The sequence below is a fragment of the Hyperolius riggenbachi genome, chromosome 9 (genome assembly GCF_040937935.1).
Source record: "Hyperolius riggenbachi isolate aHypRig1 chromosome 9, aHypRig1.pri, whole genome shotgun sequence".
Taxonomy (NCBI): Eukaryota; Metazoa; Chordata; class Amphibia; order Anura; family Hyperoliidae; genus Hyperolius; species Hyperolius riggenbachi.
The window spans coordinates 174,896,611-174,910,928 of record NC_090654.1 but is presented as its reverse complement, the minus strand read 5'-3'; the positions used below and the strand labels follow the sequence as shown (position 1 = coordinate 174,910,928).

Sequence of the window (14,318 nt, the reverse complement as noted above, 5' to 3'; positions counted from 1 at the left end):
AGTCGCCCTGTGTATTACAATGCAACTATGGAAAGATGGATATCATTTTAAAGCTCTCTTTCTCCTCTTTCTGGCGACACCTAAATCGTTGCCCTATGCCTTTAAGTTTTCTCTATTTTCGCGATCGAAATCACGGTCTCGGCAATTTCAGTTGCAAAAATAACGAAAACTAAAAGGCGTAGGGCGGCGGTTTATATATCATTGGAAAGAGGAGAAAGAGAGCTTTAAAATGATATGCATCTTCCCATAGTTTCTGCACTGCTCGGAGTCCCTTTAACCACTTGATGACCCAGCCTTTACCCCCCCTTAAGGACCAGCGCTATTTTTTGTGATCTGTGCTGGGTGGGCTCTGTAGCCCCCAGCACAGATCAGCTGGCATGCTGAGCGATCAGATCGCCCCCCTTTTTCCCCCCCTATGGGGATGATGTGCAGGGGGGGGGGGGGGGTCTGATCGCTCCTCCTGGCTGGCATGTTGCGGGGGGGGGGGGCACCTCAAAGCCCCCCTCCGCGGCGAAATTCCCCCCCTCCCTCTCCTCCCTCTCACCCCTGGTGATCCAGGCTGCACAGGACGCTATCCATCACATGGCGGCGATCCCCGGCCGCTGATTGGCCGGGGATCGTCGATCTGCCTTACGGCGTTGCTGCGCAGCAGCGCCGTACAATGTAAACAAAGGAGACAAATGTCTCCTACGTTTACATTTAGTCTGCGAGCCGCAATCAGCGGCTCGCAGGCTATTCACGGAGACCCGCTCCGTGATCTAACAGGAAACGGCCGCTCGCGCGAGTGGCCTTTCCTGATTAATTAGGGAGGCATCTGGCAACGCAGATCTGCGTCGCTGGTCCTCCAGCTACCACTTTGCCGCCGCACGGTATGAGTGTGCGGTCGGCAAGTGGTTAAATTGGCTTCAGACTCTCTTTAAGGGTAGCATAAAAATAATAGTAAAAAGAGATTATTGGTTTCCAAGATACTGGAAGCATTTATAATTCAAACTTCCACTTCACACAGAAGCTAAATGTATAAGACTGCTGTTGTAGTCCACCATAAGATTGTGTGAGTAATTATATGTAAGAGAAAATGCAGAAAAACATCTGCTATATCCATGGGGGAAGCATAGAACTTGCTCTGCTTTATTTGTTCAGCAATTCTTTAATTACCAGAAAATCTGCTAATTTGTCCTGTAACTGGCACGGTTATTCATTAGCTTAGGTGAAGTGTAAATTGCTTTCCAGTGCTATTATACCAGTCTTTCATTGTTTTAGTTTTTTTTGCTGTGTTTAATGTTTAAGAGAAATAAATGTAATTTTGAGTTTCATACCACTAATTATTAAGATCCCACCCAGACCCCCTTGTTTTCTTGCCCTGCAATCTTTCACAATAAATAATGCTACGTACACACATGCGACAACGATCGTTCGTTGTCAACGACGAACGAACTTTTAATTGACGAAAGAACGACCTAAGTAAAGTTAGTTGTAAAAGGTGTGTAACGATCACATCGTTAGAACGAACGTTACACAACGTAAAAGCACCTATTGCGCCTGCGCATAAAAATGAAAAGTTCCATGGAGAAATAGTGAAATGCGCATGTCAAGCCTAGTACGAACGATCGTTTCCAACGATGTACTACTTTTGCAAACGATCGTCGTTGGGAAAATTCCGCCAAGCTAGATCGTTCGTTTTGAACGATCTAGCTCGTCCGTCGTTCGACTTCATGGTCGTTTGCTTCTTTTTTTCAAATGATCGTCGTTTGAAATGATCGGGGAACGATCGTTTCAAACTACTATAGTCGCATGTGTGTACGCACCTTAAGTAAAGAAATGTATTTGTTGTATAGTTGTCAGTTAGGGATGTTTCTTTGCTCATGATTTATCAGCTTTTTTTTCAAAAAAAATGTGTGTAGAAATCTATTTTCTGTTAATATTCTTTTAATGAAGAAATCTAATTTATTGCATTCCACACAGAATGCTTTAACATTATCCCAAGGACACTTAAAACAGGAGTGGAGGCGCCCAATGCATAAAAGATAGGCTAATAAGCTATTAATCATATAAACAGAGAGGGAATCTTACCTCTCTTGAAGAATTTGGACCAGTTTATTGAAAAAAGGTATTTTATTCAAGCACATAAAATTGACCAATTCCAGACCTGGGAAACCAAGCGGGGACAGTTAATTTCCCGCCTGCTCTGACGGTGGTTACAATGGTTTGCAACCCGTCTTTGTGGGTATATACATCCTTAGCAATTTGCTTTACTGACTCTTACACGATTCTGCACCATTGGGCTCCTGGTCTCCTTTTGGCCGGGTTCACATTGGCACGCATCCACTCCTGTGCTGCGTTCTGCTCCGTGAAGTGGAGCAGAGCGGAAGGATCGTGCAGGTTGGGAACGTCCGATCCAACAAGCGGAACGCAGGGAGCGGAACGTAGCAATGTGAACTTTCCTATCGGGAAAGCATTGCTTCCGCTGCTGCATTCCGCTCATCGGAGCGGAACGTAAGCTATTGAAGCCTCAATGTGAACCAAGCCTTTGTCTTTTAGATGAACCTGGGGTTGTTATAATCACAGGAACCATCGACATAATCTATTATCCCAAGAAAATTAATGTAAATAGGCAGACCTTTCACCTCCTATACTCCAAGAGGTTCAACAGGTAAAGGCAGTATAATAGCTGCTTCTATCCTGTGAATTTAGCTTTATTCCCACATCACTGTGGACTCAATTCCATTCTTACTAGAGACTGTCAAGAGGAGAGGGTAATCCTGTGTAATTTTTCCCCCTGATGAGGATCTCATATTGAGATCCTCATCAGGAAATGTGGGTACATAGCAATTCAAAACACACAAGTCCCACTAGATGATTTACAGGAAGGCTGGGAGCGCTGGAAGAGTCGTTAAGTAGTTTACTGTGCACAGGCTAACTGTTGCTACCTTTCTAAGGACAGGTGTAGACTGAAAAATATCCAAAAAGGTAGAAAGACAGCAAAGTCAATATTGCAACTGATGAACCTTTAATTATTATTATTTTTTTTTTTTTATTGATGATGGTTTCTCATACGTTCTACAAAGTTATAGTAGAACTAGGGAAACCTGAAATCATGAATGACCTCCAGATTTACTCAGTGACATTTGAAAACGTGCCCCAAAAAATAAAAATAAATCATAGGACAAAAATAAATTCGACCCAGCAGGCATGAGATCATTGAATGGTTGATAATGACTGCAGTCTCTTATTACTAGTAAAGATCTATCCTAAGTCTCCTGCTCTTCAAGTAAACGTCCAACAAAGCTCCTTTCCACATTCTGACACAGCTGAGATTTAATGTGTCGGCCATTTCATCTGTGCCTTGCAGTGACAAAAGAGTTAGCGCCCGTTCACAGGCACACACTGACTAGGAATAAAGTGAAACTTCTGACGAATAATGCAAGAACTCCTGCAAAATAAGGGTTTTACCTGGGGTATAAGGAATAGGCTATAACAGTAATCAAATTCTTGGCAAACTAACATTGGAGAAACTAATCAATAACCCCTCCCAAGCCTATTTCACGATCCCCAACTTCACCTCCAGCACTCATTTTTTCCAGTGTGCTGGGGGGGGGGGGGGGGGTGAAATTGCTGTGGCAACGGTAAACCAGAGCAAGAAGGTGACCTGGAATTAGGAAAAGGTGACAAAGCCAGCTTCTGCGCTAATTATGTTACTACACTGTGTTGCATGGGGGGTGGGGGGGAATATGGGTGATGGTGATATTGCAGTGGCTATCCAGAGCAAGGAGGCGACTTGGCATAAGGAACAAGCTTCTGCACTAATTCTATTACTACGCGGTGCTGCATGGTGCTAGAGGGGATCACAGTGTCAAGACTTTGATTCATGCAGGAGGACTCCCTGTTGCACTAGATCCGGCAGCAGTGGCCCTATTGCAAGGCCAAATGCGCCCACGTAACATTTAGCGGTGGGGAGTGAGGGAATCAGAGTGCTGGACTAATGGTGAAAAGAATATTTTTTTTTTCGATCAAGAAAAATGAAAGATTTTTATTATTTATGTCATTTAAGTGATATATATTTTTGTTTCTTTGAGTAGTATTTATTCTACAAAATATTGTATTTTATAGGCATTTTTCAGGGAAAAATTAGGCATAAATGCAGAAAATACACATTTTCTATCTTTACCCTTCCTACTTTTCACAAGACAAGTCCCACAGTTAAAAAACCCATCATGGACACACATCCAAGATCCTTAAAGCAGATTGGATATGAAAAACTAACTATAACAAGTAACTTGTCTATATATCTTATCTAAAGTTTAGATAGTTTACACAGCAACTCTACCTACAAAGAGCTTCAACAGTTTATGATTATTTATTCCAGTGATACAATGAGAGCGGCCATGTTCTGTTTGTTACAATACACACAGGCAAGCTGATAGCATCTCCAGCCCTCAGCCTGTGAAAACTTCCCTCCCCCTCCCTCCTCTCCCAATCCCCTTGAAAGATTAATGAAAGATCACAGACCAATTTTACCCCCTTCCATGTAGTATGATGTGTTGTGATGTTAAAGGAATATGAGGCGCTTATGCCCTCTCGCTGCGGATCCTGCGGGCCAGCTGGATGTCTTTGGGCATGATGGTGACCCTCTTGGCGTGGATGGCGCACAGGTTGGTGTCCTCGAAGAGCTCCACCAGATAAGCCTCGCTGGCCTCCTGCAGAGCCATGACGGCCGAGCTCTGGAAGCGCAGGTCGGTCTTGAAGTCCCGGGCGATCTCCCGCACCAGGAGCTGGAAGGGCAGCTTGCGGATCAGCAGCTCGGTGGATTTCTGGTAGCGGCGGATCTCTCGGAGAGCCACTGTACCGGGCCGTTAGCGGTAAGGCTTCTTCACTCCTCCGGTGGCCGGGGCGCTCTTCCGGGCGGCTTTGGTGGCCAGCTGCTTGCGGGGAGCTTTCCCTCCGGTGGACTTGCGGGCGGTCTGCTTGGTTCTGGCCATCACTCAATCGACTGATTCTTCTCACAGGTGAGAATAGACTGAAGAGATTTGGCATGCCACGGGAGCTGCTGACCAGCTTCTATACTGCCACCATAGAATCCATCCTCTGCTCCTCAGTCATTGTTTGGTACGCGGGTGCAACGGCCATTGATAAACAAACTGCAGAGGGTCATAGCTGATGCAGAGAGAATCATCGGATCTCCTCTTCCACCTCTTGATCTGCTCCACTCCGCTAGATTGAGGAAGAGGGCCACCATGATCTCCCGTGACCCCTCTCACCCTGGCAGCCACTACTTCAAGCTCCTCCCGTTGGGCCGCCGCTTCAGGACTATACCATCCAAAGCCACCAGGCGGAAGAACACCTTCTTCCCCCAAGCCGTTCGGTCACTGATCTCTGACCTTTCCCGGTCCGGCTTGCACTCGTAGTTGCCGGGTCGGTCAGCTGGTCCCCGTCGCTGCCTCCCTCGGTTCTTATCCGGAAACGGGGGCCTTTTACTAGTGTTTACCGGCATCACTATCTGTATATCTGATTACTGCATTTCAAAGTGTATGTGTTGTATGTCTTTACTCTGTCTTTGCCATGTGTACCACAAATAATTCCGATTATGGCTCTTGCTGTTCTTGGCGAAATAAAACTGATTCTGAAAACTGATCCTGATTCTGATGAGAGCCCTACTCTACACAGTCTATTCTTTTGAGGTGAACTCCCCATTAGATATAAAACTTTGAAAGATGCTGCACACAAAGATGCTGTACACATTCAAAAGATCAGTATCTGCAAAAGATCTGTTCCTGCAAAATGCATTCATAGTCTATGATATCTGCAGATCCTCATACACACCTTGTATGTTGAACAGGCATTCATCTGCAGATCTGATAATCATCTGCATATCTGAAGATCCATCCTGGTGGATCTGATCTGCAGGTAAATGTCTGTTAACCTTCCTGGCGGTGACGTCATCCCGCCCCGTCATCGCCGGAGGCGATCGAAGCGGGCAGGGGGATGCCGCTGTACAGCGGCTATCATGTAGCGAGCCTTAGGCTCACTACATGTTTTTAAAAAAAATAAATTTAAAAATAGTGCTGTGCTGCCCCGTGGCAGTTTCTAATAGACCGCCAGGGAGGTTAAACAACGTGTGTATTAGATCTGCAGATATCATAGACTATGAATGCATTTTGCATCATAGTCTATGATGCAAAATACTGATCTTTTGCAGGAACTGATCTTTTGCGGATACTGATCTTTTGAATGTGTACAGCAATCTTGCAAAGATTTTTATCTGATGTGGAGATCAGCTCAATAGAATAGACTGTGTAGAGCAGGGGTCTCAAACTCAATTTACCTGGGGGGCCGCAGGAGGCAAAGTCAGGATGAGGCTGGGCCGCATAAGGAATTTCACAATCGCGGCGCATCGCCGCCTCTGCCCGCCCCTCTCACTTTTCCTTCACAGAGAGGGGCGGGGAGAGGCGGCGATCCGTGCAGCGATTGACGTCAGGAGGGGCAGAGCTGAAGCTGAAAGCTCTGCCCCTTCCAGGAAATGCAGGCGGATTGCCCCCGGGCGATTTGGGGGCTCTGCAGCCCTCGTTTAGCGGCGGGGATGCAGCGGATTACTTGGGAGCACTGAAGCGAACTATAAGGAAGCTTTTGCCGGCGAGGGCCACAAAATATTGTATCGAGGGCCGCAAATGGCCCGCGAGTTTGAGACCCCTGGTGTAGAGTATGCTCTCATACTACATGGAAGGGGGTAAAATTGGTCTGTGATCTTTCATTAATCTTTCAAGTGTGTACACAGCTTAAAGAGACTCTGAAGCGAGAATAAAACTCGCTATTTACCTTATATTCAGCAGGGGCATGTTTGCCCCTGCTAAAACGCCCTTATCCCGTGGCAGAATGGGGGTCCTTTGCCCCCCCAAACCCCCCCTGCAAAATCCACGACCAACTTGGTCGTAGATTTTGATGCTCATGGAGACAGAGCTATGAGCTGTAGCTCTGCCCCATGCGCGTCTATCAGCGACGGATCTCCGCCTCTCCCCCGCCCCTCTCAGTGAAGGAAGACAGAGGGGCGGGGGAGAGGCGGCGATCAGCGCTGATAGACGCGCTGAGAGGCAGAGGTGCGGCCGTTAGCCCTGCCTCAAGCAGAAAGCACTCCCCGCACAGCACGGAGGGGATTTGGGGGGTAAAGGACCCCCGTTCTGCCGCGGGATAGCGGCGTATTAGCAGGGGCAAACATGCACCTGCTGAATATAAGGAAAAAAGCGAGTTTTATTCTCGCTTTAGACTCTCTTTAAAGTGGATCCGAGATGAACTTTTACTCATTGCATAATTGTGTTCCTTACATATAGTTTATAGGGCATTCCTCAAGCCAAATACTTGTTTTGTTTTGTTTTAATACCCTACTTTCCTATAAACTAAATAAGCCACACCCACAGCTTCTCCAGAATGCCTTGGCGCTTGCAAGGGATTGTGGGATTTCAGTCTGGGCAGGTGAAAAAGGTGTTACTAGCTATAGATTTCAGAGGCAGAGTTTTCACAATCTGAGAGCTGCAGTGCAGATACAGATCAGTTGCCTGTGTAATGGAGGAGATAAGAGTGGAGTTTTCACAGAATATGCAGATTAGCATGCCTAGATACAGATAAGCTTGCCTGTGTGTGTGATTGTGTAATAGTGACAAGCAGAAAACATGTCTGCTCCCATTGTATCACAGGAAAAAATATTAATATACTGTTGAAGCTGTTTGAAGATAGATTTGCTGTGTAAACTATCTAAACTTTAGATAGGATATATAGACAAGTCACTTGTTATATTTAGTTTTTCATCCCGGATCCGCTTTAAGGCTAATGCTGGGAATACACGGTTTGTACCGCTTGATTGAGCCATTTAGATGGCTTGATTTATAATTTCGGTAGTCAGCCGGGATCGCGCTAATGGGGTCTGTCGCTGGGCAAGATCAAAGGATGAGCATTGGAGATAACGGTGGGCGGCGTATTCTGGGCAAGTTTAAAGGACCAGCATTAGAGATAACAGCGGGTGACGGCTTCTGGGCGAGATTAAAGGACCAGCTATGCTGATAACGCCGGCTTCTCCTATGCCACATGGAAACATTGTGGATCATGCTGCTGCGGGGCACGCTGGGGGGATTAAGATCAAAGGACAAGTAGTGGGCATAGTTACAGTGGCTGCTGCTATGCCGCTCTGGATAGTAGTGCTGCCGCTCGCTTAGGACCTATTTTACTATACAGGGAAAGAAATAAAGTACCAGGGTAGGTTACATTCGGACTATAAGACGTGGGAGAAAAAGTGCGTCTTATAGTCCGAAAAGTACAGTAAAAAAAAAAAAAGTATTTGGCTTGAGGAATGCCCTATAAATTATATGACAGGAACAATTATGCAATGAGAAAAAAGTTTATCTCAGATCCACTTTAACCAGTTAGGCTCAAAATAATGTACCAATATTCTTAATCCACTTTCATGTGTGATAAATATCACTGATGCAATGAACTTACACAGGCCTCATGCTCTCATGCCTCTGCTGGAACGAGGGAGATGGGGTCACGGCTTCTAAGGCAGTCTGGTTTACTCTGGCAGCAGTTTCCTGTGATAAAAATTGACTGTCAACTCTTAATACTCCACAAGTATTCGATAAACATACCACTAGTCAGTATTTATGAATGTAAATAATAACAGAAAAAGCCAACTTGTGCACCAGTGATCCATTTGACACAAGTTGAATACATGCACCAAAAAAAAAAAAAAAAAAACACAAAGAAGCCTTTACAGGCATTTATGTGAACAAAACTAATTATTTTCCCAATGTTTTTATTGAAGGTGCAAAATTAGAACCATAAAATTATTTTTTATAAAATTTGAATTGTACAAGAGAATTTTGACTCTTAAAGAAAACCTGTAACAGAAAAAAAGTGTCCCTGGAGGGTACTTACCTCGGTAGGGGAAGCCTCTGGATCCTATCGAGGCCTCCCCCATCCTCCTCCCCACGATGGTCTCACTGGGCCCCTCTAAACGGCAGGCATGTAAATATTTACCTTCCTGACTCCAGCGCAGGCACAGTAAAGGCTCTTGGCTCGGGATCAGGCAGAAATAGCCAATCCCAGTTGGATCTGCTCTACTGTTCAGGCGCAAGTCGCCTATGCTGTAGAGCGGACCCGACTGGGATCGGCTATTTCTGCCTTAGCCCATCGGGGAGCCGCTACTGTGCATGTGTTGGAGCCGGGGAAGATAAATATTGCAGGTGCTACTGCGTCTGCACCACAGCTTGACAAATTGTCAAGGCCACTGTGGGATGGAGGAGGACCAGGGAAGCCTTGATAGGATCCAGGGGCTTCCCCCTTCCCGAGGTAAGTACTCCCAGAGTCACTTTTTTTGTTTGAGTCTTTTTAACATGTATTACAGTAATAACACTCATCTGTGCTGATATGTATAAATGTAAGCTAATACACACATTTGCTGCCTCCTAAGAGGGCAGATTTAAGTTGAGGTCTGCAGTCTTTATGCAGTCTGAAGATGAGTCACTCTACAAAGGACATAAAAATATCTACTCACAAGCACATAAGAAAACCTATTCACAGCACACTGCCTTACAAGAACAGGCAGAACCCCAAACAGGATGAAAACAACATCAAACTGGAATGCCATAACTCAATCACATACTAAAGAGGGATAAGTATTTAGTACTACAGCAGGCATGTCCTCCAATGCATTTATGGATAATAGCTACAAAACTGTCAGTTTAAAGGACAACACTTGATAGGGAACCTAAAAACTTGGAAGGATATGGATTTTCAATTTAAAATAATACCAGTTGCCTGACTCTCCTGCTGATCCTGTGTGTAATAATAATAATAATAATATATATTTGTAATATGTAATATATAATACTTTTAGCCACAGCCCCTCAACAAACATGCAGATCAAGTGCTCTGACTGAAGTCAGACTGGATTAGCTGCATGCTTGTTTCAGGTGTGTGATTCAGCCACTACTGCAGCCAAAGAGATCAACAGGAATGCCAAGCAACTGGCATTGTTTAAAAGGAAACATCCATATCCCTCTCAGTTAAGGTTCCCTTTAAAGGAAACCAGAGATATTGAAATAAGCAGCTTTTCTACTTACCTGGAGCTTCCTCCAGCTCCATGTCGGCCATGGGCTCCATCACCATCCTCCCGGGCCCCTACGTTCCTCTGTTGTGTCCCCCAGTATATATCTCAGTCACGGCCAATTAAGGTTCACAGCGGGCACAGCCGTAACACGCACCCGTCGACAGGAGCATACTGGCAAGGAGCAGAACGGCCCAGGCCACGGGAATGCATGCACAGTGAATCACTCCTGGCCATGACAGATATATACGAGGGAGCAAAACGGAGGAACAAAGGGCCCCAGGAGGATGGCAACGGAGCCCATGGAGGACATGGGACTGGAGGAAGTCCCAGGTAAGTATAAAATCTGCTTATGTCAACATCTCTGGTACACTTTATGCACGGAGATGTCTTCACATGAACAGCTGCTTTCTTTGTTTGACTATAATTTTGCTCAAATAACAAAATCATAAAAGTTCTCAGTATTCAAATATGAAAATTCTCCTTGCAAGTTTTGTCCTAAAAATCCAAAGAACAACTCCCTCAAGGCAAATAAGTGAGTAGAAACTCCTCTCTGTACTGAAACTGCTCGTCTCTGGAATGTTTCGATATCATAAATTAAAAGTTAAATACTATGTAGTGTTTAAATGTATCTTGTGCTCACAGTTCTTCAAAACCCTATACATTTATGAAAGGCTATGGCACCTTAAAACATACTTCTTAAACTTATTCCTGGAGTACTGCTGTAAAGGAAACCAAAAGTAAAAAAAAACACAGTAACTCACCTGGGGCTTCTACCGGACCCCTGCAGCCGCCTTGTGCTGCGACATCACAGAACGATCCTCCAGTCCCTTGCAGTGACTCAGTTTCCATTACGCGATTGGGCCAGCCAATGGGCACTGCGCCTGTGCGGCCCTGGCCGTGCGCATTCTAGATCATGCTCCCCACCATCGAGAGCATTCTGTGCAGGCGCCATGGCCGTCAACTGGCCCAGTTGCCGAAATCAAACCTCAGCCCCGGGTGAGTTAAACTTTTTTCTTTTTTTACTTTTGGTTTCCTTTAAAGGGAACCTGAAGTGAGAGGAATATGCAGGCTGCAATATTTATTTCCTTTTAAACAATACCAGTTGGCTGGCTGTCCTGCTGATCATTTCAGCTTTAGTAGTATCTACATCACACAACTGAAACAAGCATGCAGCTAAAGTATAAGCAACAACTGAGGAGTCTCTGGGAATTTAATGGGGAATCATAGTTGATTTAAATCAAAGGACGGTCACATATCATTGTTCAGTGTATAAAAACCATCTTGTATTACAACATTTCTAAAAATTTCAGATAGACAACATATATATATAAAAAAAGAAAAGAACCCTAAGGTTTCCCAGCTGTCATTGGGCAGCTGTCTCTTCCTGGTCCCGCCCTCGGCCACTCCCCCGCCTCTCTGCACGCTGAGAGAGCAGCTCGCTCTCCTTCCAGCATCGTGTCCTCAGAGGTCATGAAAGCAAAGCGATGCAGGCCAACGGAGCGGTGGAGAGCGGCGCGGATGGCAGATACCTGATCCGCCCAGCTTCCCTGGATCAGGTAGCATCGTTTTTTTTTTTATTTTATGTCCCCACCTCGGACTCTCTTTAATCATTCAGAGAATTGTTGTATCCAACCCGATTAGCTGGTAATTGCTGTATTCCACTAATACCGTCTGGATATGAAGTATTTGGAATCTTAGGGTTTATTTCTTTTTTTTATGTGTGTTGTTTACCTGTAATTTTTAGAAATGTTATAATAAAAGATGGTTTTTATGCACTGAACAATGGCATGAGACCTTCCTTTGATTTAGGAGGTGGGGTATCTAAATTTATTGGGCTTTTCCCATCTTATCAGTGACCAACATCCAATAAGTCCCAATTTTGGAAAGTCACGCGCAGCTAATCTGGTCAGATTTTTGTCAGAAACCTCTGATCCGCATGCTTGTTTAGGGTCTATGTCTAAAAGTATAATAGGCAGAGGATCCACAGGACTGCCAAGCAATGTGTATTGTTTAAATGGAAAAGAATATGGCAGGCTCCATATACCTCTCACTTCAGGTTCACTATAGTTTCAAATACTGCTAAAAATGCATGTCTGCATGATCCATACAAGTGTAGGAAGCAGAACTCACCTCTGGGTTTTCCGTTAGATAGATTCGTTTGGAAATATTATTTATTGTACTTATCCACTGTGCATGAAAAAAACAAAGAAACAATGAATATTACAACCATACTGTAATGTTCTAGATACCATGCTCTAGTGTCTAGTGTATAAGAAATAACATTATCATTACATATTGTAAATACAAATCAAAAACATGCTTATCCCTTTAAAAGATCTAAGTTACCAGGCCACACAAGTGAAGGATCATTTAAATAAAATTATTTTTTAGTAGCAATACAGAAACAAACTAAACTAAATCCATATTCACGGTTTACACAAACATTTTTTTGCATGGAATTTCCCTCAAATTGTAACAAATCCAGTGAACCTTCTTGTACCACTCCCTACTCTGTGCTCCTACTTGCTCTGTTGTACACACTACATGGTTCTCAGCCACCTGTACCAATAATCTAGTGTGTGTACAGCAGCCCTCTTCAGTGTATCAGCATGCAAGCTGCCAGGGGATGGACTCAGGCGAGTGCATTGTTCTCCTTACTGTGTGCTGCTCTATTGTGCATTGCTCCATTGGCCATACTCCCCCTGCATTACAACAGAAACCTCTCAACACCGCACTGTGGCCTGATGGATCGAGCCCAAATCCCTCCCAAGTGACAGTTTTAGTACATGTTTACCTCAGTCTTGCAAAAATACATTCAACGCTGCACATGAAATCCAAACAAAAAGCTGAATGTTGTGATTATGATAAGGATCACTCCACTAAGTTTACACTTTGGGAGAATGCATTCTACAGAATTACGGGAAAAGAATCAGTAAGAGAATTATATAAGCAGGGAAAGAATTTTGAGATGCGATCAGTAAGTGGCTTAACACTTTTCTCAATTATCTTGTAAAATGTCATAAGGAATAACAGTGTTTATCCTGTTAATACAGAGATGAAGGTCTACAGGCAGCTACATCCTTATCAGCATGCCACTGTGTCAAGATAAAGGCCAAATGCCAAATCGGGGTTTTAATTATGAGTGAGGACATGAAAGGTTCCCTTTGGTGGTGGAATAGCATAATTCTGGGTACACACGGTGCGTTCCCGCACTCGATGCGCCACTCAATTCCCGGCCACTCGATTATTTCCGAGCATTTCTGAGCGCGTTTCGATGATGGTTAGGTCGATTCTCATGTAAAGTATGTCAAATCGACCTAACGTTCCATCGAAATGGGAATCGGACATGTCTGAAATAATCAAGCGTCCGCGAATTGACGGGAATCGAGCTGTGCATCAAGTGCGGGAACGCACCGTGTGTACTCAGCATAACATCTCAATTGCAAGTTCTGAAACTGTCATCACTTAGTGGGGTCTGGTTTATCATAGCTAGTGAAGGGAAAACTGGAGCAAATGGGCAGTTGCTAAGAACAACTAATCAGAATCCTTGTTATATTTAATATCTGAAACTTGGCAACTGCTCCAGTCTTGACTGAAATCTGCCCCGTGATTTTGTACTGTATTCAAAATATTCCCAGGCTCCATCTTCCTATCCAGCCCTACTGTATGAAAAAAAAATGATACCTCTTCACTGTCTTTTCTGCTTTCTGCTTGTAGAATCACAGATCTGGGAACAAAATAAAATGTATCAAGATAACATAACACATATAGTGCAAATACATTGTGTATTAATACTGGCATATGACTAGATGCATTTTTGAAAACAGAAGACGACCAACTTTTTGCCATCAAAGGATGTGATTTGGAAGCAGTATCGCCTGTCTTCTGAGTCCACAGCCATCACAGAGCAATTGTCGATATCCATGACCAGACCTCCTGCTACATCTCCTCTGGCTTGGCTCATGAGATTCCCCCCCTGAGTGAAGAAAAATTGCCGCTCCCACGTAGAAGACACCAGCCCTGTCTTACTGAAACAGGAAAGGAGCACAGTTAGGTAATAGTTTGGAACTGGGATCAAGCATACAGAAACATACTTTTTTTTATATACACCTCAGCATAGATGCTAATCCCTCCCTTTTGTACGCATAACTTTATCAAATCATGAATGTGCGAAACAAATTGTATTCTAGAAAGGGTTTGTGTTTTTGTCTTTTTCTGTGAATTGCTA

The 14,318-nt window shown here is 44.3% G+C and overlaps 1 protein-coding gene across 2 annotated transcripts in view; it reads right to left on the bottom strand.

Annotated features, from left to right (window-relative positions):
* The window catches only part of APPL1 (adaptor protein, phosphotyrosine interacting with PH domain and leucine zipper 1), a 99,310-nt gene that overhangs the window by 37,079 nt on the left and 47,913 nt on the right, over positions 1-14,318 (bottom strand). For both annotated transcript variants that reach the window (XM_068253706.1, XM_068253705.1), the window contains exons 11-14: positions 13,930-14,118; positions 13,775-13,817; positions 12,221-12,277; positions 8,482-8,570 (exon numbers count right to left, since the gene is read on the bottom strand). In XM_068253706.1, the coding sequence (XP_068109807.1) occupies positions 8,482-8,570; positions 12,221-12,277; positions 13,775-13,817; positions 13,930-14,118 (378 nt within the window). The remainder of the gene's footprint in view (positions 1-8,481; positions 8,571-12,220; positions 12,278-13,774; positions 13,818-13,929; positions 14,119-14,318) is intronic.